The sequence below is a fragment of the Sphaeramia orbicularis genome, chromosome 2 (assembly GCF_902148855.1).
Source record: "Sphaeramia orbicularis chromosome 2, fSphaOr1.1, whole genome shotgun sequence".
Lineage (NCBI taxonomy): Eukaryota > Metazoa > Chordata > Actinopteri > Kurtiformes > Apogonidae > Sphaeramia > Sphaeramia orbicularis.
In genome coordinates, this window is record NC_043958.1 from 27455197 (window position 1) to 27481846 (window position 26650).

The 26650-nt window shown below is 37.4% G+C and overlaps 1 protein-coding gene across 3 annotated transcripts in view; it reads left to right on the forward strand.

Annotated features, from left to right (window-relative positions):
- Positions 1 to 26650, forward strand: part of LOC115431749 (potassium voltage-gated channel subfamily H member 7-like) — a 114123-nt gene that overhangs the window by 68847 nt on the left and 18626 nt on the right. The window contains exons 8-11 of one of the 3 annotated variants that reach the window (XM_030152394.1): positions 9818 to 10049; positions 10852 to 11019; positions 13548 to 13747; positions 15796 to 16048. In XM_030152394.1, coding sequence (XP_030008254.1) covers positions 9818 to 10049; positions 10852 to 11019; positions 13548 to 13747; positions 15796 to 16048 — 853 coding nt within the window. Of the gene's footprint in view, positions 1 to 9817; positions 10050 to 10851; positions 11020 to 13547; positions 13749 to 15793; positions 16049 to 26650 lie in introns of all 3 variants that reach the window. The other 2 variants (XM_030152403.1, XM_030152409.1) reach the window with 2 other exon arrangements.

The following is a 26650-nucleotide window of genomic DNA, read 5'->3' on the forward strand; positions in this document are numbered from 1 at the left end:
AGGCTGTGAGGGCATCTCCTGTGCACAACCCTCTTCAGATCACTCCACAGATGTTCGATCAGATTCAGGTCTGGACTCTGGCTGAGCCATCACAAAACCTTCATCTTCCTCTGGTGAAGTCATTCTTTTGTTGATTTGGATGTGGGCTTTGGATCACTGTCGTGCTGAAAGATGAAATTCCTCTTCATCTTCAGCTTTCTAGCAGAAGCCTGAAGGTTTATGCCAACACTGACTGGTATTTGGAACTGTTCATAATTCCCTTCACCTTGTCTAAGTCCCCAGTTCCAGCTGAAGAAAAACAGCCCCAAAGCATGATGCTGCCACCACCATGCTTCACTGTAGGTATGGCATTCTTTTGGTGATTAGCAGTTTCGTGTTTGTGCCAAATATACCTTTTGGAATTATGGCCAACAAATTCAACTTTGGTTTCATCTGACCATAACATATTTTCCCACATGTATTTGGGAGATTTAAAATGTGTTTTTAAAAAAATGAGCCAGACTTGGGTACTTTTCTTCACAAGATAAGGCTTTGGTTTTGCTACCCTACCCCATAGCCCAGACATGTGAGATTATTGTCATATGTATTACATCACAATTATTTGCTAGAAATCATTGCATCTCCTTCAGTGTCTCTGTCTGCCTCTTGACAGCCTCCCTGACCAGTTTTCTTTCCGTCTTTTCTTCAGTTTTGCAGGGATGTCCAGTTCTTGGTAATGTCAGTGTTGTGTCATATTTTCTCTCCTTGATGGTGACTGTCTTCACTGTGTTCCATGGTATATTTAATGCCTTGGAAATTCTTTTGTACCCTTCTCCTGACTAATACCTTTGAACAATGAGATCCCACTGATGCTTTGGAAGCTCTCTGAGGACCATGGCTTGTAATGTGACAGTCTTTATGATACTTGAAGCCAGCTTTACTATGGCAGTGCAAATTAGCAAAACTACAATCCAATAAAGCACCGAAGGGAGTGGCAAGTTTTAACAGGTGATCTACTGGGATTACGGACTATGAAAATGTCAGGAAAAGCCTACTAAAACAGTTCAACTTTATTTGGGGTTAATCAGAGGCACTTAAAATGGTGGCAGGTGGATGCTGACTACCATTTAACATGGGTTTAAATGTGATTAGTTAATTCTGAACACAGCCACATCCCCAGTTATAAGAGGGTGTGCACACTTGTGGAACCACATTTTCTCAGTTGTTAATTTTTACTTCCCCTCCCTAAAAGATTTCAGTTTGTTTTTCAATTGAGATGTAGGGGTTATAGGTTACATAAATGGTGGAAAAAGGTTTTGAAATTATTTATCATATCATATATAATTTTTTTTACATCACAAAAAGCTGGCATTTTAATGAGGGTGAGTAGACTTTTTATATCCACTCTACAAATGTGATTAATCCATGTACAAAAGTAACTCTGCCCCTGCCTTTCCAGTGATAAATTTACACTGTGCCCCTGTTGAAAATGTCAACAGTACCATTTTAAAGCCAAATATGGGCTTGCACTGGCACAAAGTATTAGTATATTTGGTCCTTAACTGGTAAATTGACTGAGCGGATATGTAGAAGTTAGTACATTTGCATTGACTTTAAGAATTACCAATGAAGCATGATAAAACTGCTATGCAGGGTTTGCACAGATGCATTTCTTTACATTCTGATTCTGAAGTTAATACAACCTGTACCAAATGAGGAACATGAAAGACAAGGAATACCTTTTTGCAGTTATGATACATTTTTGTCTATTTCTTTTGCTCACTCAGGAGTTGTGATGTTAGGCCACAGTTCTAGCAGTCATGTTTGTGAGCTATTTTCTTGAATTTTTAGACTAAGCCAATCTGACACTTGGCTGTCACATCTGCTTCCCTTTGCTCTCTTTTCAGCAGAGCCAGACTGGAAGGCCCCCAGCAATCCAAATCAGTTAAAAAGGTCTCAGCCTCCCTAACCACCCTGCCTGTGAGGGAAAAACTATTTTGCTCGTGTACATCTCAGAGTGATGGCTTAGAAAGTTATCTAATGCACAGAGAGAGTCATTTAGAGAGCAGAATTAAAAGTGGGCAACAAAGGCAATGAAGCCTAAGTACGTTTCTGAGGCAGGGCTTCTTTCTACAAGCCCTGTATTCTAGGATGCATGATGCAGCATCTCTAAAAAACATGCAAAAAATTCCAGATTACTGCATGTGTAGAGGGTGAGGCCTCAGTGTCAGCCTCTGAGTTAGCTGAGCCATTATTTGCCATTAGGTGTGTGGTACAGTGAGAGAGTTGGTAGCTGGAGGCTGGCAGTGACTGGCAGGTGGAGAAAAAGAGCAGACAGTTGAGCGATGCCACAGCACGATGTATGTCCTCGTCATACCGCTAGATGACTGGCGCAGTGACAGGATGTGTGTTCCTGTTACAGCTCGTGTCCAAACCCCACAGTGTCAGGATGAGCAGACTGACAAAATGTGTTATTTTTAGTTTCTCCAATCATAGAAACTGAAAATAACACATCCATGCACAGTTTTATCTCTCGTCTTTTAGGTGTGTTATTTTAGCTCTTCGTGCAGAGACGGTGACTATTTTTAGACATGATCTCGTGTACCTTTTTTGCCTGGAAACCATCTTCTACAATATGTTAAGATTTTTGTGCTGATGTCATTAGAAACATGGCAGTTTGATTCCTAGTCATGGTAGGGTTTTAGCAAATGTAAAGTGGTGTGGTGCTTTATTTACCTACAGGCATCATTTGAATTAATCCCTCATTTTCATATTAGTGCCCTGTTATTATAAATTGAGATTATTTGCCTGTGATTATGTCCACATCCGCATGTGCTTGATTGTCAAACTTAAGGTAAGTGCAAATTTTGGAGGTTTACTACGAGATTTTCCCAAAACCAGAATTTAAATATGTATTTTCTTAAATTCTGAGCAAGCTAGATAAGATGTGTACACAATACAATACAAGCACCAAACAGCTCTGCACTAAACTAAGGCGTTTGACATATGCAACTTTGAATTTAGCATTTTAGGTACCAAGAAACCACACTCAAGATTCAATTACTCCCTGTTTTCTGAATGCAATTTCATGCAAATTAAAGCAGCTTTATTCAAATCACTTTTTCCATAATATTCAAACACAGTCTTTGTTTTGTCAGTTTGTAAATTATGCATCGGTTTGCCTTTGGTTGAAGCAGACAGCACAGAAATATACTCCAACTCTATTATGCTGCACTACCTGCAGCGTTGGCTGTGCTAAACAAAGAAGAAAGAGGAGGCAGGTTCATTGTAACAAGCAGCCCCCTCAATCACACTTTTGCCCTGCTGAAACAGTCAAGCAGGCACAATTGTGTGATTCCTCTTTGTACCAATACATACTCAGACAATTTGCACCATATGTTTAATTGTTCTTCATATACGATGAGTAAGTAACCTGTTGTTCCATCTTGTGCAGCCATGGTGTGAGTACAGAAAGAATATGACTAACTGTGAGATGAGGGGTTAGAAAATGTAAGGTTTAGCCAAATTACAGTTACTTTGTGGTAGACTGTTGTTCATGATTAAATTATAGGAGCTTGCATTTATATCTGTAATATGTTCTTTTAATTATTTAAAAGTATTGTACTTAAGCACAGATTTGAATTATTTGTGCCTTTGCATTTAATGTAACTTAATACTTCTCCACTGCATTTGTCTGACAGCTTTAGCTTCTGTTCAGATCAGAACACTGACAAAAACCCTATTTGTGTGTGACTAGTAGTACTTGTGGACTTATAGATTCTGCCATGTCTGTAATTTGTGAAGTAAAGGCTCTGCTCTAAAAGACCCTGTTTCAACTAATACAGTGGTCCAGTTATTATATTAGTCCTGTATAAATTGACATCTCTGTGATTCAGAGAAATTTACAACATTTTTGTATCCTCCATGCATTTATTTAGACTGTTTCCTGGTTGAGGACTTTGGTGTCTTTGGAGTCTGTGCTGATGATGATTAATGACAGTTTCAAAGTGTCATGTCACGATATAGCACTGAAAGAGCAAATCTAAGAGCGACATTTCAGAAGATGATGTAATGGATGACATGATTGACAGCTACAGTAAGGAATAATTATTATAATATCTGTCAATTCTCTTGACATCAGAGCCAGGGAATAATGAAGAATATTTTCCAAAACACCAGAAGTCCACAGGTTATACTAGTACTAGTTATACTGTGTGAATAGAGCTAAAGACCATTATTCATACTGACTACTTTTTATGCACAATACTTTTCCTTGAACTTTTCCTTAAAGTACAGTACTGTGCAAGTTTACTATTAGTAGTTTTCATTAAGTACTGGATGAGGATATTTTTATACCACTGAGTTCAAAGTAATGTCACAGCCTTTGATGATCTTGGATTCAAGTGGCCAGACAAAACTGGAAAGCCTCAGAGGCAGATGGCCAGTGGGATACTGTGGGGATATGTTTTGTCCAACTGCTAGATAATGGGAGCTTTAGCCGCACTCCTCAGCCCCAAACGCCTCCGACTTACTGTAAGCCCACATTTTAATCAACATTACACACTGCAAGTGGAGAGGCAGTGGACAAACTGGTCAAGTTAGTGGGTCTGACTCGAGGGTCATAAATCCAATCCACGGCTCTGCTGCTGTGCACCGTCCTTGAACAAGACATTTTACCTAACTCACTCCAGTGTACTCAGCTGAATGAATGAAAACCAACCTCTGCTGCCGTCATCAAATGGGAGTTATAAACTCCACTGTGAAGACTCTGTGGGCCACACACTCTGCAGGTCAAATAGATCATCTGCGTTACATCTCAGGGAGTGCATACTTGTTCACCTATAAATTGATTCTATCTCTTTTTTCACCTTTCATTTTTCCTTTCCCTTCCCTCCCATCTTTATTCCTACACTTCCATACTTATTCATACAGCTATGCATGCGCAAGCCTTCAAAATGGTAACTGTATTATGTTATAGATATCAAAAATTGTATGTAATATTCACATGGTCTTGTGTGATTACCAGAATATGAACACAGCAGTTATGGATTTATGTGCTGGACCAATCGTTTAATGTTTCAGTCAGCTGATAATGCTTGTCAAAAGCCTTGAAGTCCACCTGTATTTTAGAAGAAGTAAAACCTTGCGATTTGCAGGATTCATGCTCTCATATCCCATATGCCAAAGCTACAAGCTAACCACTTACATGGTCCTGTATTACTTATGCTGCTTCATAGCTAGGTGGTGTTTGGCCTCATACTCCATTAACTACTATTCCTGTGTAAAACTCAGAGGCAAAAGATGGTAAATAGAGGTAGAATGGGCTGACTAGGACAAAGTTTACTATGACATTAAGAGCAGTTGTTCAGTCGTCTTTTTCACTTTCATTCTGAAGTCCTGAAAGCATCTGTATTTCACTCAAGGCAACCCACCACTTAAGGACAGGAAAATAAAAATGATTATGATTGGATATAGGGGCAAAAAATGTCAGCTAAAACTCTGATGAGAGCACAGCTTCATGTCGCCTGTTCTCCAAAAGATTTAGGACCTGCATACCCTTCATTTATCTGGCTCCGCACAATCAGGAAGGAGAACATACTGACACAGAAATTAATTCAATGCATTTAAAAAAAGAACCTTAATAAACGCTGGCATTAGCCAGGCATTAGACATTTTTACTAAAATTAATATATTTAAACAGAGTAATGCCCTTGATGTCGGCTTTCTGCATGGCTGTTTTTTTTATTGAGTTTAACTGAGAAAGGTAGCAGCTTTTGTTGTCCCTGTTGCAGCTGTAGAAGAGCAGAATAGATGCACTGAAGAAATCAGGAGAATCATAAGGATTTGTGCAGAAAAACCAACCCAAGTTCTGTAAATAAAATCTGTGTACAACCTGTTGTCACGGATGAAAGCAATCGTCTCCACTTAAGTCTACAAGCATGTATAAATTTTCAATTGAATCTTGCAAATTAAGTTATTTAGAGCTCAAAAAAAGAGAAGAATTAACAAATTGTTATTGATATTTGTATCTCCTGCATGTTACACACTTTATCTTGTTTTTTTCATATTGCACAAAAAAAGCTGTAATAAGGTAGTGCATGCTAAAAATTCTGATAATTTAGGGCTTATCTGCTTCTGTATATAATTCATTGACTGTTCGTTCAGTTGTCACTGAAAGGGCGCGGTGGCTGGGTGCACACCCGTGAATGATGGTGGTTATTTAGGAGTGAGTTTGTGAGGACAGAGGCTCTTTAATGGACCCATCAGAGGTAGCTACAGTGCTCTTCCTCACCATGACGGAGAGACACGCGCTCTTATAAATCATCTTTGTCCCCCAGAAAAAGTCACCTACCTGCTTTTAATACCTGGCGTGCATAATCTGTGTCATGTTTACCCATACAACAGTGGTAAATAAGCACATCTTGGAGGCACTTTTACTGAAGAGACTACAAGTAATGATTTCCCCGAGGATATTAGGGGTAATTGTCAAACACAATGGGGAGTGGAAGGACCTATTAGCATTCTCCAACTATCACTTATTGCATTTACGAATTATACGACAGTAATAGATTGTCATGGCTATAAACTGGTCTCCTTCATTCCAGCCCCCTGCTGCATAATCTGCGATAATTTAAGCAGGCAAGAAAAAATGCAGACGGCGGGATTAAAGGGTTTTGAATTAAATAGAACAGAAGGCAGTCTGAATTTTTTTACATGCATGTCTGGGTCTATATTTGTATGTGTTTACATTCAGAGAAACTGCTTCGAGGTTTTCTTTTGCTCTGACTGGCTTCAATGCTTTGTCAATTCCGAGCTTCAGTTATTCAGGGCAACGTGTTACCTCCAAATAAAATGCTTCATCATCAGCCAAAAAATGAATCACTTAACTGCCTTTGCTATTCTTTTATGGACTTATTTTCACGCCAAGTGGTTCATCTATAAGTCAGTTCCATTAATGACTCTCAGGATCGGCAGTCACAAGCAATTATAGCACTATGAGCCATGTCTGAGTCATTCAAGTTGTTTTGACATTGAGGGATGCTGAGACCTTGAAAGATGTTTACACAAGCAGGAATGATCCACCAGTCTGTTTCCAATTCATGAGGCTTGTGAATAGCATTAAGTACACTAGACTACAAACGTTATTCAATCACTAATCCGCATGACCCTGACCTTGACCTGCAACACTTTAAGAGCATGAACGGCTTGTTCACTTTGTTTGATTTCTGGACAAATGTTATCGTTGCCATAAAGCACAGTAGACATGGTCCTGAATTTGTCTATTACTTCTACCCAGCAGCAGTGAAAATAAAATTACAAAATCTAATCTGGATTACATTTAAATAGGTGCGGAAATCAACCTGCTAAAGCAACCAACCTCATTTTAGTTTTACATGTTTTACAATCTCCTCTGCTACTGTGCATCTTAAACCACATCTGTTTATCAGCCTGTAACCCAAATGTAATCTGGACTTGTACACATTTTTTGTTTTTTAATTAAATGTTACTGTGTTTTTATATATAAAGTTTCCTTGGGTTTTTGTGAGGCACAAGCAGATAAAATTAAGAATTACTGGGATTATTATGCTACTTTTAGTTATCACTGGATTTGCCTCCAGTATTTACCTCATTTGATGCAGACTTTCAGACTTTATTGTTTAATCACCCAGGGCCCTCAATTCCTCACTTTTTGCCTCTTCGGCTCCTTGACTCCTTGATGCTCATTCGTGACCCAGAAAATGATCTCCGTCTGGCATTATGAATAGTGTCTTAATTCCCTAAAATGCACACTATCAACTGAGGGGGCTAGCTGCAAGGGCTTTGCAGAGGTCTTAAGTAACTCTTTTTGGTGACATGTTAAATAGGTGCAGTACATGTCTAAGATTATACAAACTACAACAGGAGCAGGACTCCAAAAATAAAGGTTTTCCTCAATTCTGAAGTTGCGTTAGTTATTTAAGATGATCAAATGCAAGATCAGTCTTGTGTGTGTCAAATAAAAAACATATATTACATCCCTAAATTCCCCAAGGACAAATTATGCCACATTGTGAAATGAATTAAAACTTAGTCCAGACCCCTGCCGATAAAATAAAGCACTACATTATGATAAAATAGCAGACAGTTGTCAGTTCTGTTTAACTGAAGTCTGTTTAAAATTACAACTCTGAGGTGAGGATGTCTCATGTTGTCAAATGCCTGTTGCCTCAGCTCCCCTCTTTCCTCGACAAGTCCCATCCACTCGCAACACTGGTGGGTGGGAGAAGGCGTCGAGGCAAGGACTCAAGCATCTACAATTTTAGAAGTGAGAAGAGGGGCTGTCGGCCCCTCAACAGACCGTGGTCTTTGGTCTGACCAAAAAGGGTGGCTCACTTCATTTGTGCTGCACTAGTGCTGTATGTCTGAAACCCTCCTATATTGTTTTGGATCAGGGCTAAAAGTGATCCAGGTTGTTCGGCCAGTTCTTGGGTGGCGTTGAGTGCAGGATTCTGCACTATTGCATTAAGAAAGCAGTGTCAGGAGAGACGTTGTTCTGGTGGAACATGCATGCAGGAGGAAGCGCATCGTGGAATTAAAATGACTAAATCCCTACAAAGGAAAACTGGACATAATAAGACGTGTCTTTGGCTAAACTTGTCATTTTCAGGGTGTGGTTGCAGCTCGGAGGTCATTGATCTTTCATAGCGAGAGGGATTTCATGACAAACAGATTGCGGAAGGAAGGAGAATAATAATCCTGACACTGCACAACAGAAATATTCATTGTTATTCCGGAACAGTACATCCAATAAGCCAAACAACTATCAGGTGTCATTTCACTTGTGGCTTATATTTGTCCATTTTAGTTTTTGTTTTTTGTTTTTTCGTATAAATTACAATAAGTTGGGTTGTGCTCATTCAAAGTAAGAGGGCTGAAAGACTTTAAAACTATTGAGTTGATATTTATATTTTTATGTATACAGGAAATAAAGATGTCTATGTTTCCATTGATCAAAAGTGAGGATAAGAAATGATGAAAACAAAATAAGTGAGCAGAGAATCATGCTAGCATTGGTCAAATTGTTATTGTATGTAAAGATATTGGCCCATAATTTTGCAAATTTGCATCATGCATTCCTAGAAAACATATTTTTGACTTTCAGACCATTCGCAGTAATTTAAGCAAGGCTTGAAGCAGACAAAAGGGGAAAATAACAAATGGAAGAAAGGAAGCAAATTAACAACACATTGAAAATGACAGCAGAACATATCTGTCCTCAATGGTCTGCTGAAAATTCAAATATGAAAAGAAAACTAACTAAATAGTCTTGTAACTAAAGCACAAACCTTTATTCAGACCTTCATGTTTCATGGACCACTTTACTGCTTTATTTTGCTACTCACCTATCTATCTTTTGACAAAAAAGAGGAAAACATTGGTCATTATTTAAGGTTTTCTTGTGGTTTAATAATCCTGAGTTGGATATGACGAGTTGTAACAGTAAAATCATTGATAAAATGTTACTCATGCAATGTTGAAAAGTTTCATAAATGGGCTGAATTGTTTCTTGTTCTTTGTTTTTTTCACACTCATCTTTTTTTATTCTTCTCGTTGTGTTTGTTACTGGCAGTTTCACGAGTGAAGGCATTTCAAGGCATTTTCTGTCCTGATCACTTTTTTAATGAGAATACTGTGAATGAAAGAAGTGAACTTATTATGGACTTGTTATTCATAGTATTTATGGTTTGATATATTTAAAGGTGGTTTGGGTGCTATGAAAAATGCCAATTAATTAAATGTGTTGTTATTTGTTTTATTATTTAACTAATCAACACAAATGTGTGTTTTTCATCCACAGACAACGACTCTGATTGGTTTGTTAAAGACAGCGCGGCTCCTACGGCTGGTGCGTGTTGCCCGTAAACTAGACCGATATTCAGAGTACGGTGCCGCTGTCCTCATGCTGCTCATGTGTATCTTTGCCCTCATCGCCCATTGGTTGGCCTGTATCTGGTACGCCATTGGCAACGTGGAGAAGCCTTATTTAGAGCATAAGATTGGGTGGCTGGACAACTTGGGCTTGTCAATAGGTAAATCTGTAATAATATCTGATGATTTTTCACATTTTATTCATCTTATGGATGCTGAACTGAACGTAGTCTAACATATTGTTAGCCTCAGCATAATTGCCTAACTCATACACAAATGGACAAAAGTATTAGAACACATTGAATTCAGGTGTTTCTTTTCTAACAGGGGTCTGTGATACAAAACAATAATAATGACAAATGTCATAATATAGTTTTATATTGGGATAAATATCATATGGATTATTAATACTGATGTTTATATCTTAAATCAGCATGAACAGGACATCTTACAGCTTTAGCCATGATGTGTCCCAATATTTTTGTCCATATTGTTTATAAACCAATCAATCAATATTTCCTTAAAGTTTAATGGGAGATTTTTCTTCCTGAGCAAGGTGTGAAGAAAGTAGATGGTTAGTGGTGGTACAAAATCCTTTTAGTCAGAGCGTGAAAATTATTTTAGAAATTTAAAGGTAGAACATATAAAATCATGGTCATGGATACAAAAAAAAAGAAAAAATCTGTGTTCAGAGAAATTAAGTAAAATCCATCTCTGAGGCATTTTGGAAGCAAAGATGGTAATTTAAACAAAACTAACCAAAGCAATGACATTTAAGACAATATAAAACTATATTGTGACATTTATCATTCTCGTTTTGTTGCTCAAACCCCTTTTAGAAAAGAAATACCTGAATTCACCGTGTCTCAATACTTTTGTCTATTTGTGTGTGAGGGCAATTATGCTTTGAGGTTAACGATATGATGAATAAGATAATGTGCTCTATGTGTAATTATTCTACAGGAAAAAAATACAACTACAGTGACCCAAGTTCGGGACCTTCCATCAAAGATAAGTATGTCACAGCGCTCTACTTCACCTTCAGCAGTCTTACCAGTGTGGGCTTTGGGAACGTCTCCCCCAACACCAACTCTGAGAAGATCTTCTCCATCTGCGTCATGCTCATTGGATGTGAGTGACATCTGAGTTATGATACATGTTTTATTCACGTCAAAATGATCCTCTGTACTGTGTGAGAAAGGAAGATTTAGCACTACTATAATATTTAATGAAATATATTTGTAAAACCAGGGTGTGAACTAGGGCAGCTTGGATCCTCTTAGTAAGACATGAGGTTCCTGAAAAGAGGATTTGTGAAATTTGGGGGGAAGATTTGAGTTATTTGCAATATTATACTTTGGCCAAGCATTTATATTTTTATATTATATTTATTTTTTTGTGGCCTCATTGTGTGTGTAAAAGTTGGATAATAACAATGATCAATGAATGATTCTTACTAGTAAGTACAATAACAAATGAAGACTATATTTGCATTTCTGGCCTTGATTTCAGACACAGAAATTAAATAAATCAAAAGATGATTGATTTTTATTTCCACATCCATGAATAAAAAGCCATTTATTATTTTCCAGATTAGAAATAAGACATGCACCATAAGAGATTTTCATTTTCACTTTTTTAAAACTATTAGTTTAACTGAGTAGTAGTCTTGTGTACATTTTTACAGAAATGCAGCACACACATTATTTTCATTTTCAGTGACTGAAAAGAATGCAACAAAGATCTTATGAATGCTCTGTTAAAACTCTGAGGGAATCAGTGAAATAAATGTTTCAAAAAGGAGAAAAGCTGACTCTTAAAGTCCTCAGAGTAGACCAGGTTGATGTATACAAAATGTTGTTTTTGTAAGCTTTCTTACTTCAGTTTTTTTGTTTTGTTTCGTTTTGTTTTGTTTTGTTTTGTTTTGTTTTCCCACGCATTTCTGAGGTACAAAAGTATACAATTAGATGCATTTCATAGTCTTATAGTGGCATATGCAAGGAATCTTTTGGCCATATCTGTACAACTGTAAAAAAAAAAGCCATATTTTATCATAGTTCTTAATGCTGTAAAACCTGACCCATCAGAAACTAGCCACAAAATTCTAATTTTTTGGAGTTGAGATGTTTATTAGACCTTTTAACAATATCCAAACAAAAAATTTTACCATATAATGTTTTTTTACAATATATTTTTGTACCACATTTGATTCATGGGCATTTCTATAAAGCACCTTATTTACCTGCAGAATCAAATTTGATACGCATGTTTTCAATACACTTTAACTGTACTATAAAGAATCAATTGTCATGTAATATTGCATTGTTTCAGTACATGAAGTACTTATCTTTAAAAAAAAAAAAGTATTACAATGTAAATGTTCTTCTTAGCGTAACTTTCTGAAAATTACCAAAGACCTTCATGCAAAAAGTGTTTGATTTAACGATAGCGACCATGTTGAAAAAGGCAAACAAAAGCCCTTCCACTGGCTTCAGTGGGATGATAATCCACCAAGGTGCAGAAAACACATATCCGGTCACATACAACAGATTTTTAAGGAAAGTATTGATCTGGTTGATAAGACAGAGGTCTCAAAACTTGGCGTGGCAAATATGATACAAAATGGTCTTATAGGGATGCAGACATTGTGGACTGTTTTAAAAGAATCTATCATGCCTAGAGGTTTCATATTCATTCATTTGTCCAATGTGTGCCCCTTTACTTGCTTTATCTTAAATGTCTAAGTGTCCCTTTGGAACTTGATATGGCTGTTTTTAGTCCAGATGGACTATTGGTATCAGTTGTCCTCCGTCCATCCGTTGTCTGTAAACAATTGTTCAAAAATCTTCTTCGCCAAAACCGTCAGTTAGAATGACTTGATATTTGTCGTGGAACATCTTTGGGGTAAGGTCTACTGAGTTTGTTCAAAGAACTGGGAGATATAGATTTTTGAATTTTTTATGAATTTTTGAAGTTTTAAATATCCCCATTGGTTTATAATGGGACACATTACAAAGTGCTATAACTTCAAAACAATTGAAGATATTGATATAAGTACTATTGTCAATAGATACATATGGGCTTTCATTTAATGCCACGACCTTTCACCTTGACTGATTTTGAAAGGTCAAACCCAAGGTCATCTGTGTCCAGATTTCTAGAAACTTCTTCATCAAAACCGTCAGCCAGAATCAATTGAAATTTATAGCAGAGTAGTTACTTTGGGCAAGGTCTGCCAAGTTTGTTCAAAGACTTGAGAAATACTGATTGATTTTTGAAATTTTTTTATGAATTTTTGAAATTTTTTTATGAATTTTTGAAATTTTACAAATCCCTATTGGTTTATAATGGGAAGAATTTCAAAGTGCTAAAACTTCAAACAGTTGAAGATATTGATATAATTACTATTGGCAATAGATAGGAAATCGCAAAGAGGCTTTCATTTGGTGCCATGACCTTTGACATTGAGTGACCTTGAAAGGTCAAACAATTGTCAAATAATGTCTTGAAATATATCGTTGGATTACAGGACCCTTGGTCCTTTTTTTTTACTGCAGTAGCACTAGTAATTTGTTTGGAAATACTCAAAGAAGTCAGTATTTTGTGTGTGCATATTTAGCTGCCATGGCTAAAACACACATACATGTCATCTCTTGTAGCTTTAATGTATGCCAGCATCTTTGGGAATGTGTCAGCCATCATCCAGAGGTTGTATTCAGGTACAGCCAGGTATCACCTCCAGATGCTACGGGTCAAAGAATTCATCCGCTTCCACCAGATCCCCAACCCACTGAGACAGAGGCTGGAGGAGTACTTCCAACATGCTTGGACGTACACCAATGGCATCGACATGAATATGGTACGTGTGTGTCCCATCATGAGTCTGTTTTCAGTCCTCTACAAGTATGTTAATCTTTGAGTTTTTTTTTTTGTTTGTTTGTTTTTTTGCTTTTTTCTGTTGCTTCTTCTCTCCTTTCCAGTATCATTTTGTGTGAGTTTGATGTTTTTGAACACCATTTCTGCCAAGTTTCAGCTATCCTGTCCCCAAAAATGCTCTTACCAAAACAATGTGAAGCTACTATATCACTATGTCATCAGCATAGTATAATATTCAGTCATCATCATTATACTGTGCAATTTTCGGTCATAGCCACATATGAAATGAAAGCCATAGTTATTTTAGCTCATGCATACACTAACTCTGGCTTTTCCCATCATGATAATGTTCATGGTACTTATATAAGTTTGTCTTTTCCATGTCTGCCTCATATCAAATGGAATGACCCCACCACTCTGGTAAGAGCAGGAGGTACATGTGTTAACGGAAATAATGTTAAAATGAATGTTTTTCAGTTGTAGAGCAACATTTAGCTGTGTCTGATACCAGTAGTGGAATGCTTTAATTTATGTACAGAAAAGAGCAGCAACAACCCTAATTTATTGAACATTAATACAGAATTCTTTCATTATTGTCCAAAAACTAGTGCATGATTTTTGGAGGGCATGTTCCCTCAGTGTCTTATCTGTCACACAACTTCCTACACAAAATCACAGTACATGAAGACACTGTAAATGTGAATCATGAATGGATTTACATACTTATGCATGCTGGTAAATGCAGGAAACACATACCACTGAATATTTCCTTCAGGCCACAGTAGTCTATCACAAATAGACTTGAGTGTGGCCTGCCTCAAGGTCCCTTTTTGCATGAAATCTGTGTATTCAAACACAAACCCCATGATATTCATCTGGTACCAGAGACAGAGCGAATCACGCCTGTGAGAGTGGGCACAGCCTCGCCGGGCACTGCCAGGTTTCCCTCCTACTGTGGGAGGCTTGGCTGCACGCTCAGCGGTGGCACCTGCGCTTGCCAAATGTTGTTCAGTCTTTCCTTTCCAAATCTACTGATCAGTTTTTGTTCTGAGCAACAAAAAAGCCTGACAGAGCCAGGATCAGTTCAAGATACATTTGTGCTGTCCTTGTGTGCACCTTGTATTTTACGTGGAAATAATAAGAAATGTTTATTGTTTCAACTGTCCCTCGTATGTCCTCAAAGCCATCATCTCTTTCACGTTTTTTTTTTTTTTTTTTTTTTTTCTAAAGCTTGATAACAATGTCCCTATCTACAGTCATGTTGTCCAAGGAACATTAGTTTTGTCAGTGGTCAATGTATCTTTGTCTTGAAGGGTAAGTGTTTTGTAAGTCTATATTTATGCATTGGGAAGATCTTCTTGGCATTTATACATTTTACACAATGTTAAGTAGAATGATAAACCTATTTAAGTATTCGTTCAAATCTTAGTCATTGGATGGTAAAACGTGTGTGTATGTATGTATTTGTGGTTGTACATTTTTTACCTATACAGTGTTTTTTATGAGTCAGTGTTTAGGAATGTGGTGAAGATTTTGAGACAATTTGAATTTTATTTTGTACTTTTTTTAGATTTGGTTGTTGTTCATAGAATAGTTGCATTTTGTGTCAGTACAAAAAATCCAGTAAAACTCCAGGAGAAATATGTTAAAACAGCAAAAACAGAGGAAAGGCAACTCTGAGACTGCTTTGTTTTAGTTTGTGCTGTCATGTATTTGCAGCGACACAGTCTTAAATGTTCTGTCTTGTCTCTTATGTAAATTTGCAGAGAGGCTCAGCAGCACTAAATTGTAATTTTGTGTAGACAAACATTGCAGGCTATTTCTACAGGTTTTGAGAAGAAGGAAAGAACACAGGTGGCAATTGTGACAAATTCCTCTGGAAGTCCAGTCAATCTGATCCGCAACTGCACCCCAAACCAAAACATCACACATTAAAACCTTCAGCACATTGAAATATTGAGTCTTACAGCACAGCTTTCACCTTGTGTCTCACCATGACTCTGTCCACTTTGACCTGTGTTTCACACTCAGGTCCTGAAGGGTTTTCCAGAGTGCCTGCAGGCGGATATCTGCCTCCACCTTAACAAGAGCCTCCTCCACGGCTGCAAGGCATTCCGTGGAGCCACAAAGGGCTGCCTCCGGGCCCTGGCCATGAGGTTTAAGACAACCCACGCGCCTCCCGGAGACACCCTTGTCCACTCTGGAGACGTGCTCACTGCTCTCTACTTTGTCTCCCGCGGATCCATTGAAATCCTCAAAGAAGATGTTGTGGTGGCCATCTTGGGTGGGTCTAAGCATTCATTTAGAACTAGAAATTTTGCATGTGCTTGCTGCAGATTTAGATGCTGAATAAATGTGATAGGTCAAACAACTGTTTCTTTGTCATAGGCAGTACCTCATATCAACCATTTTTCACTGTGAAGAAGAGCAGACTTAGGTGAACGTGTTACAATAGTTTTCTGGAAATTGTGGCAAAGACAACAATGCAAAAACTGATGCGATGTTGTAGTCACATTGTCTGAAAGAGGACAAATGCAACTACATTTGCAGTAAATATGTTGGGGAAAAAATGTGTAAATATTTCTGACACCTTCCCATTCACCCCAATCTCAACATTCTGCAAAATCACTAAAAACGTTAAAAACACTAAAACTGTGATTTTATAAATACTTTTAAGTTTCAACCATGCCTCTATGTAATAGCTTGGCAAAATACTAAAATGTAGCTCTAAAAAGGTGTGAATTTGATCATTTTCACAAGGTTTTTCAATGCCATTGTCACTGAAACTGCACGAAGCCCTAGCACACCATACCTACATTTGTTCAGATATGTCCTCTTATTTAAGGCTCTTTTTCATCTAATACAGATTTGTCATATAATAATGTAATTACTCATTGTTAAGTGAGTCATGTTTGGGTCCATGCCATATTTGGTCTTGAACACATTCATGACTTGAGCTGTTGTCCTCAGAGATATTTCACAGGGTTTCAATGTAGGAGGCGCCCACTATTTTTTTTATTATTTTATTTTTATGTCATGCACACAGAGTGACATCAAAAGTAGAGGTTGCATTCAATTTCATTCTGCCTGATACAAAATGTTTTGTGCCTTGGTGCCGATCAAAAGTCTTAAACTTCTGAGCAGCTGATGAACAGCCTATTTCAGTTTAATTATCATTTTCAATAAATTGTTTACTCGCATTTTTTTGATCTCACTCCCATTTCTTCTTTTTGCATTTTGAAACTCTGCTTAGAATCTTCTTAAGATCCAATAATGCCAAATGTAAATTCTTGCAATTTTTCAACTGGTCTTAAAATTTTGATCAGGCATGTATACATATGCATTACAGATCGGATCTACAAAGGCACAAAACATTTAGCAGAATATTGTTAAAATTACACTTAATTTTTGTTTAAACATTTCAGGTTCATATTTGTTGTTTGCATTATTTATAGGTATAATATACTTTTTTCCAACATTAAACCAAGAAGAAAATTTTGAGTTAGTATTTCTAAGTTATTATGCTATTATTTTACTTGAGATCACAGTTGGACTGTATGTGGCCCCAGAACTAAAAAAAAGAAAAAGTTTGACACCTTTGAATCTTAATAACTTCATTTTGCACTTTGCAAATTCATACTTTCTGCCAGAGTGGAACCTTTGCTGGGCCGCTTTTGACCCACAGGCCGCATGTTTGACATCCCTGCTATGTACATCCCCACATCCACAGGCTGGTGTGGATCAGTGCCTTTCACTGCCGTAATGTCTCATATATCACTGGAAAGTGCAAAGTCTTTTCCTCCAGCAAGATGTGGAACTTTTCTGATTAAATGAACAGAAGCAGAGTTACGGTCATTGAAAACTGAATAGTTCTGCTCATTTTTAAACCCTGGGGGGTGCTCCGGACAGGACGTGAAAAGAGAACATGTCCAGGCAAAACAGAACATTATCATATCAAAGCAGTACTCAAGACTAGACTCACTGACCACTTGAAAATCATTCAGTTGGCATTAAATCTGAAAAAAGGACTGAAGTAAAAGATAGGAAACTGTAACCATAACATTATAATCAGTGTCCAAGTTTCCCATTTCACAACTCATTGAAAACTAAAAGTTCAAAGGAAAGTCATTGACTGGCGTTGTGAACATGTCTCATGTTTAAAAAACCTGAACATACACTAAAAAGTAACCTGTGGCTGGAATGAAATATGGCCTGCAAAATGTCCCAGTTAAGCATCTTTTTAGTGATTCTCATCAGATGTCTGTCTCCTAACATTTATGTCTTACAATTGGAGGTTTCCATCCCTTATTTCTACTAGTGATCAAAATAAACTATTACTTTGTCATTTACTTTCTAACAACTAGACATTTCAAACTATCCCAGTGATTTTTATAATTGAGGGAGGAAGAATCTGAAAAATACTTTCAAAGGAAGCACAGAAATCAAGGCCTATAGCGCTGTCATTAGAGCATGGTTAGGGACGACGCAGGTGGGCCGGTTAAATGAAGATGGCTCTATTCTGGTGTGCCATGGCTGGGTTAGCAGCTGAGATCCCTGTCGGGTATGTTGTAATAGCTTACTTTAAAGAACAGTGTGATTGCCGCTACCTCACAGTCATGCCTCAGATGTAGGAGAGGACGGTGAAGAGTGGGGGAGGACACATGGCGGGATGAGGGTAACAGAGGATCCATCCTGATGACACAAACAGAGCAAGATTGCTTTCAAATAGAGAGGGATGGCAGCAGAGGCAGGGAAGGATGGGGAGCTAAGCAAGTAGGCAGAGTAGGAGATGGAGGAATTAAGGAGGTAAAGGGAGTGAAAGACTGATAAAGGAAGGTAGTGCAAGCTTGACAGGATGGTTATGGTGCTGTGTGGATGACAGACTGATGACAGAAGCCACATGGCATTAGACAGTATCCAGATGGAATCATAGTAAACCTCATCTTCCCCTTCACAGCTGCAGGCAACTGCAGCCTCTAAGCTTTCGTTTTCTTTCAGTGACTCTACTACGGAGCCAATAAGGCTTAACGAGGAAAAAAAGATGACATAAGAGGGTCAAAATGAGCAAGAGCCATGTATGTTGAAGTTGTAGGTCACACACTAACTCAGCACATTGCCTCTGCAAAAAAGCTGCTGATTATTCATTTCCAGTATTGTGCCCATACAGCATTTCCATTCATTCATGTATTACTCTACTACACTACAAAAGGGCTTCCACCAGCACTATAAATTACTTTTATATCATCTTGTTTTCACTCAGCTTCTACTAAACTGTATATATGCTTGAATGCCTCATTTTTAGTAAAACTGACAAAAAGGAGACAACTAGAAGGGAAGAGGTAGCAAAAATAGACATTAGTATAAATGCAGATAGTTTTGTGAAACTTTTTAACTTTCACTCCAGTAAAAGTTAAAAAGCGCAGGCTCTTAAAGTTACTGAAGTGTAGAGTCGCACATAGATTTGCACAGAAATAGCTGGTAGAAATGTGCAAAACATACTGATATAAAGCAAACATATTCTAACTTCACATAAAATGTCAAAAACAGCAGAAAATAATAATTATTAACTTTGCTCCAGTGTAAAAATCAATTTCCACTGTTAATAGCAAAATGTTGCAGTCCAGTCCAAAGTGGATACATGAAGGGATCATATTTTCTGTCTTACTGTCTCTTTTGGTAGAAATCAGTTGGATAAACTTGTGCAACAATGCAAAATAAAAATAATCACATTGAGGATTCATGAAAATCAGTGCTGTAATCTTCCTGTCAGACAGTTCACATAAGCTCCTTGGAGGAGGTAATGAAAATAATTACAATTCAGTAAAACAATAAAACCCGAGAATAACTACAGTCATTAAAATTCAAAACAAATGAATCAGTTGAAACAAGGACAGTTAGAAGTATGTGTCATATAAATGCCCTAAAGATAAAGAATTAAGTGGGATTATGCTCTCTCTGCTAATTAAACAAAAGCACAGTCACTTGGGTAGGGTAAAGGCCCACATTAAAAGACGCTAGTGGACAGTAGCAGGTAAAAAATAAATAAGAAACAGTACGAGCATTATAAGGAATAACAGAGACAAATTACTTATTTCCATCCATATGAATCCGTGCTCTACACTTATGTGAATATGAAGAACTTTAAACCTTGACCAGTTAGATATTGTTTAATAACTGAGCTGTTGACTGGGAGGCCGATTAAGAGGGACTCTGTATTTCTCAAAAACCTCAAAGTGGATTTAACTTTTTGTCCACAAACCAGATCATGTAATGTTATATCAAACTCCACAGTTGGTCAAAGCCTTTGTCAAACATCTGTTTCTGCAGCTCTTCACACACTTAGGGCCGGATCTACTAAAGGTTTGCATGTATAAAAACGTGCAAACTCATTGTACACGCAAAAAAATGTACAAACTGATTTACCAACAGTGGTAAGGGCTGCGTCTTTCAAAGAGTGCATCTGCATCCAGTTAGTACGTTAGCGGAAATGAATATGCAGTATGGGGTGTTTACATGCAATTGTGCATGTGCTGGGAGGAGAAAATGTAAATATATGAATTTAGCACACCCAAATTGATTTATCAAACCCAAGAGCAATTTTGCTCATAGAAACTGCATCTATATTTAACACATCTCAAAGGGAGGTGCAAATGGTTTGTATGCCTAATTGCACACACATGGCTGCGGTTATTGTCGCAAGAAGGAGACATCAAAATGATGAAACAAGACGCTCATGTGAACATTTTTGGAATGACGGAAGTAAAAATAGAGACGTATGCCCCCCCCGACACACATGCACTTTACGGGACTTTGGAAAAGGCTACTATTCCACCCGATCTGATGACTGTGATTAAAAATAAGCACTTACATTAGGCTACAGTGAGACAAAATTATGTGCGCCTTGCAGTCATTGAATTCAACAACCCCACCCCCACCCCCACCTCACCTCTAAAATGAATTCAGCACCGCTGCCCAGCAATGCCATTTTAGAACTTCTAGATGAACTAGGGGATGATTTGGGGCCAGTCACAAGGAGGAGTCATGCAATACCTTCTATGATGAAACTCCTCCAACTTTACATTTCCATGCATCTGGATCATTCCAGCGCACTGTTGCCATTAGTGCTGATGTATCCCAGAGCAGTTTTTCCAGCATATTGTCTCCATGACAACAACCAGTAGCACATGCAAAATCCTCATTTAAATAGAGCGGTCTCCAAGACTTTCCACCTGTTTTCATCTACACAAGCAATCTTAGTAAATCACCCGCAAACCCCAGTTCAACCGTGCACGCAAAATTATAGATTGCACATGCAAATTAGTACATGCAATTGGGAATCTTAGTAGATCCGACCCTTAATGAGCACATGCAGACGTTAAGTCCATTAAAGTGATACTAAATACTCAAACTTTTATATGAAATGTAAATACAATCGTATAATTATATGATTGAATGAAATGCAATAATGCCAGGAATAATTAACTTCTAAATATACAAATAAAAGTCTCCATTTTGTAGGTGAAAACAGCTCTGTTTCAGCCTTCCCACGTATTCCATGACATTGAGTCATACTCTATGTCATAGAATTAGAAAAAAATTGACTCTTTTTTACTCTGATCTGAGGCTTTCAGTAGACCTGTGTTCTTCAGGTCAGATTCTGGTCGATTAGTTTGGTTAGTTTGAATCTGAACATATCAAAACAGCTCAGTGACACAACAACAGTGGCTGTAGTAATGTACTTTTTGTCTGGAAACTGATAGATTCAAGTTTTTCATGTGTAGTTTTTCATGAGAAAAGACTTTATGACAGTGAGAAAAAGCAGAGAAGATTTTCTAAGTATAAGTTACAAGTAACGGATAATGACCCGTAGAAAACCTCAGAGGGTTTCAGAGCCTCATATGTTTCTGCATAAGTGTCTTGTGATTCTCAAAGAGATGTACTGAACCTGAACTGCTCTGTAGTGTTTTTCCATTTGCACATATTCATTTGAAAAGTACATACACTTTTCCACCTCTCACAAGCAAAAAGTTACATTTTATTTATTTTTGAAACACCAGCATTTCCATTCAGGTTTTGTTGTGGAAATTGAAAATGTGAATAGTTTCTAGTTCCTTATGTTCAAAGAATACAATGAAAATCCTTACACTAGAGTTGGTTAATATCCATTAAAAATCTATCTATGTTATACGAATAGTATATATGAGGACAAACACCCACACTTCTTGCATGAAGAAAAGGATTAAAGGATGAATTTACTAATACATCAGATATAATCCATATCTGTGTTGTGTTTATACCATAGAACACTTTAAACACTACATTAGGATCAGTGAGTTATATATTTATCATGGCTAACTATACTGATTATTTCAATAAAACTAAATACACTAAATACTGTGATTTTGCATGTATCCTGTGCTGTTCTATCCCTGACTTTTCTACTCCAAACTGAGCATGATAAACCCTGAAGCCACTGATGTAGGTCATTTGTGACTAAACAGACAGGATTGTGTGTACTGTACGACTTCCATGTGACTACCATTGTGTATATCCTTTTTTAGATGACAGGGATGTCCTTTAGGGTTTTTACATTGTCACGCTTCTCTGCCAGGTGGCCTGTTTCTTTATAGGTCATTGCATATTCTGCTGCATACTGTCCAGCTGCTTGCTCTCTCAGCTGCTGGATTAAAATCGTCACCACACTAAGGTTGTCTGTCGATGTCCTGTTGTTCCCCCACAGATAAGGATAAATCAGGATGGAGAGGAGAAAAGTCTATTAAGGAGACTTTTTCTGTAAATGTTCAAAATGTATTGTGTGTTCAAGTGTTAAATGGCTTCTTTGAAACTGATATCCTTTGGCGAGGTGTTAAATTATCCAGTAGACCAGGAAAAGGTGTACAATCCAAGATTAAACCTTGAAGATGTGAAACAAACAGACAGTGCAAGTCGTCAATACAGGACTATTGAACAGACAAAAGCAGTGAGGACCATGTGTGAGGTGTTAGTATCCATGTTGGTGTGGCCCAGGTCACCTAGTAAGCACAGTGTGGGGTGAGCTGAATATTACATCTGAGCCATGTTGACAGGTCCTCACAGACCTGAAGCCAAAACCTCTGGACAGGTGCACACTGCCACAAGGCGTGTATGTAGTTATCAACAGAGTTATCTGTGCACTGTGAGCAGATGTTGGACTGTGTGAGACCCATCTTGAACATCCTTTGTCCTGTATAATGAATTCTGTGAATTATTTTGAACTGAATTAGTTGTAAATTAGAGTTTTTAGTCATTTTAAATGTATTTGAACATATTTGTGACCATGAGTTTTGATCAAAATCACTGAGTCTCCTATTTTGAAGTCAGTAGGTAGATTAAGTCGTTCATTTTAGCATTAAGTCTATATATTTTGGATTGTAACTTTGGGGTGTGGAGGTTCAAGAATTCTTCCAACTTGATTGGTAGTTGCAGGTTTAACTGGTTAGGGGTGTATTTCTTACCTATAATAGATTTGATTTGGTGATATTCTAAAAAATGTGGTGCTGCTAATCCCGTGTTGCGAAGTGAGCATGTTAAATGGTACAAAGTTTCCGTCCACTATGATATTTTCTAAATGTGTCATTCCTTTGTTCTTCCATTGAGTAAAGTTTATCATTCTTTTATTTTGCGGGATGTCAGGGCTGTTCCAGATGGGTGTCCGCTTACATGGAATGAGTGAACATGTGTTTATTCTAAGAAATTCCCACCAGGCTGTCAGAGTGGAGCTGATGTTCACACTTTTGTAACATTTATGATGCTTAATAGTTGAACTAATGAATGGTAAGTCACAGATTACTAGATCATCACACAGTGCTTGCTCTATATCTAGCCATGGCTCATCTAGATAATTAGGTTTGAGCCATTTGCAGATATACTGCAGCTTATTGGCTAGAAAATATTGGCCAAAGTTGGGAAGGTCTAAACCGCCCCTGTCTTTGGTCTGTTGTAATATATTTAAAGTGATACGTGATGGTTTGTTCTCCCAAAGAAATTTAGATACGTGTGAGTCCAGTGACTTGAACCATCTGAAGGATGGTTTGATGGGTATCATGGAAAACAAAAAGTTAGCTTTAGGTAAAACCGTCATTTTGACGGTGGCAACTCTCCCCATGAGTGAAATGGGTAATTGCCTCCACCGCAGAAGATCATCCTCTGTTGTTTTCAAGAGTTGAACATAGTTCAGTTTTATTAGTTCTGACAACCTGGGTGAAATATTTATACCTAGATATCTGACATTTCCTGAATTTATTGTAATATTGGGCACACCTTGAAAGTGACAGTTAATAGGCAGAGCTGTGGTCTTAGTCCAGTTAATGGAGTAATCCGATATTGATGAGTAATTATTTATAAGTGTGATCGTCTGGGAGAGAGACGCTTGTGAGTTCTGGAGAAAAAGTAATACATCATCAGCATAAAGACTTATTTTGTGTTCTATGTTTCTGGTACGGATTCTTTTTATTTCTTCCTGTTGTCTAATGGCAGCTGCTAAAGGTTCGATAAAGATGGCAAAAAGTGAGGGGGAAAGTGGGCAGCCCTGTCTGGTGCCTCTGTGCAGACTGAAGCTTGGAGAAGTTTGATCATTGGTCCTCACGCATGCATGTGGGTTCTTATACAATATACTAATCCAGTCAATGAAAGATGATCCAAACTTACTAAAGGTTGTAAATAGAAATTTCCAGTTTACCCGGTCGAGTGCTTTTTCTGCATCTAGAGGAACAATAATGGTTTCCAGATTGTGTATGTTAGAATAATCTATGAGGTTAATTAATCTGCGTGTGTTAGTTGAAGAGTGCCTACCTTTAGTAAAACCTGTTTGATCTGGATGGATTATGAAAGGAGTTATTTTCTCTATTCTTCTGGCCAGAGCTTTACTGATTATTTCGAGATTTGATTAGTGAGATTGGGCGGTAACTGGATGGGAATGTGGGGTCTTTTCCTGGTTTTAATAACACAGTAATGTTAGCTAAGTTCATATTTGTAGGTATTTTGTTTTTCTCCTTTATTTCTAATATCATTCTGTAGAAAGTAGGTGCCAGAATAGTCCAGAATTCTTTGTAGAATTCTGCTGGAAAACCATCTGGACCTGGGGCTTTATTATTGGGCATATGTTGAAGAGCTTCTTGGAGTTCACCAACAGACAGAGGTGAGTCCAGAGATGTTCTCTGTTCCTGTTTTAATTGTGGTAGATTGATGTTGCTAAAAAAACTGATCAATATTATCATCTGATGGGCCTATTTGTGATGTGTATAATGCTTTATAGAAATCCCTGAAAGCGTTATTTATTTTGTCGGGGTCATGGCTAATATTTCCTGCTGGATCTTTAACGGAGTAAATAGTTGTTTTCTCTTTATTTGTTTTTAGTTGATTCACCAAAAATTTCCCAGATTTGTTACTATGTTCAAAGTTCTCCAAGTGAAGCCTTTGCACCAAGAATTGCGTTTTCTTATTTATGATTTCTCCAAGTTCCAGTTTAGTTTTCCTTATATTGTTCAGCGTGTGCTCATCTGGCATGGCAGAGTAGGCCTCCTCTAATGATTTAATTTGACCTTCTAACTCAGATATTTTTGAGGTCTCTTTCTTTTTCTTATGAGAGGAGAAGGAGATTATTTTCCCACGCATTACTGCCTTTCCTGCCTCCCAGAGAACACACGCTGATGTTCCTGGTAACTTGTTGTTTTCTGTGTATATGGACCATTCTCTTTTAACGTAGCTGATAAATTCAGGATCTTTAAGTAATGATGTATTAAATCTCCAGTTCCGAGCTGGTGGCTTGATGTTCTTATTAACCAGAGTGAGTGACACTGGTTCATGGTCGCTGACGGTGATAGGGTGAATTTTGGTTTCAGATATATAACTCATCAGCGAGCTGCTGGTTAGGAAGTAATATAATCTAGAATAAGAGTGGTGGACTGAGGAGAAGAAGGTGTATTCCCTGACAATGGGATGGTGAGAGTGCCAAGCATCGCAAAGACCAAAATCCAAAAAAGATGTTTATATGTTAAATCTGCATTAACAGGGAATCTTACAAGCTGTAGCCATGATGTGTCCCAATATTTTAGTCCATATAGTTTATAAACATCAATATTTCCTTAAAGTTTAATGGGAGATTTTTCTTCCTAAGTGATATGTGAAGACAGTAAATGGGTAGTTGTGATAGAAAAATATTAAGTCAGAGCACACATTTTTTTTTAGAAATTTAGAGGTAGGACATCATAGTTGTGGATAAAAAAAATATATATATTGTTGAGAGAAATTAAGTAAAACCATCTTAGAGGCATTTTGGAAGTAAAGAGAACAATTTAAACCAAACTAATCAAAGAAAGCCAATGATGTTTATCACAATATAAAACTATATTATGACATTTGTCTTTATTGTTTTGGAATCCAGACCCAGTTTTGGAATCCAGACCAGCTCTACAATTATTTTATACAAGAAGAAACAGTAAAAATGTAGATATTATGTCAATATAATTTATGTCCAGAGGAAACATGACATACATTTTTTTTGGGTATCAGTATTCACTGGCAACATATTGCATGACAGACATCAGAAGTTTATCAATATTTTTACATGATCTGTTGTTTTCAAGAAATAGGTTTTTTATTATTTTTGTCAACCTCAGTCTTGGCTTTTATTAAAGATCCAGCTCATACTTGACTCGCAGTTTTTATTTGAAGGCTTTAATGTAATAAATGATCACAATAGTGCATTTCACTGTTAAAATCTACGGATTTTTAGATGTTATTACAATAATAATGTCTGGTAAATTGGTCAGTTGCTTGTCAAGTGAAGCTTAAACTAATTTGCTGGAATTTGCTTGTATTTCTTTGTACGGGTTGATGTATTATGTAG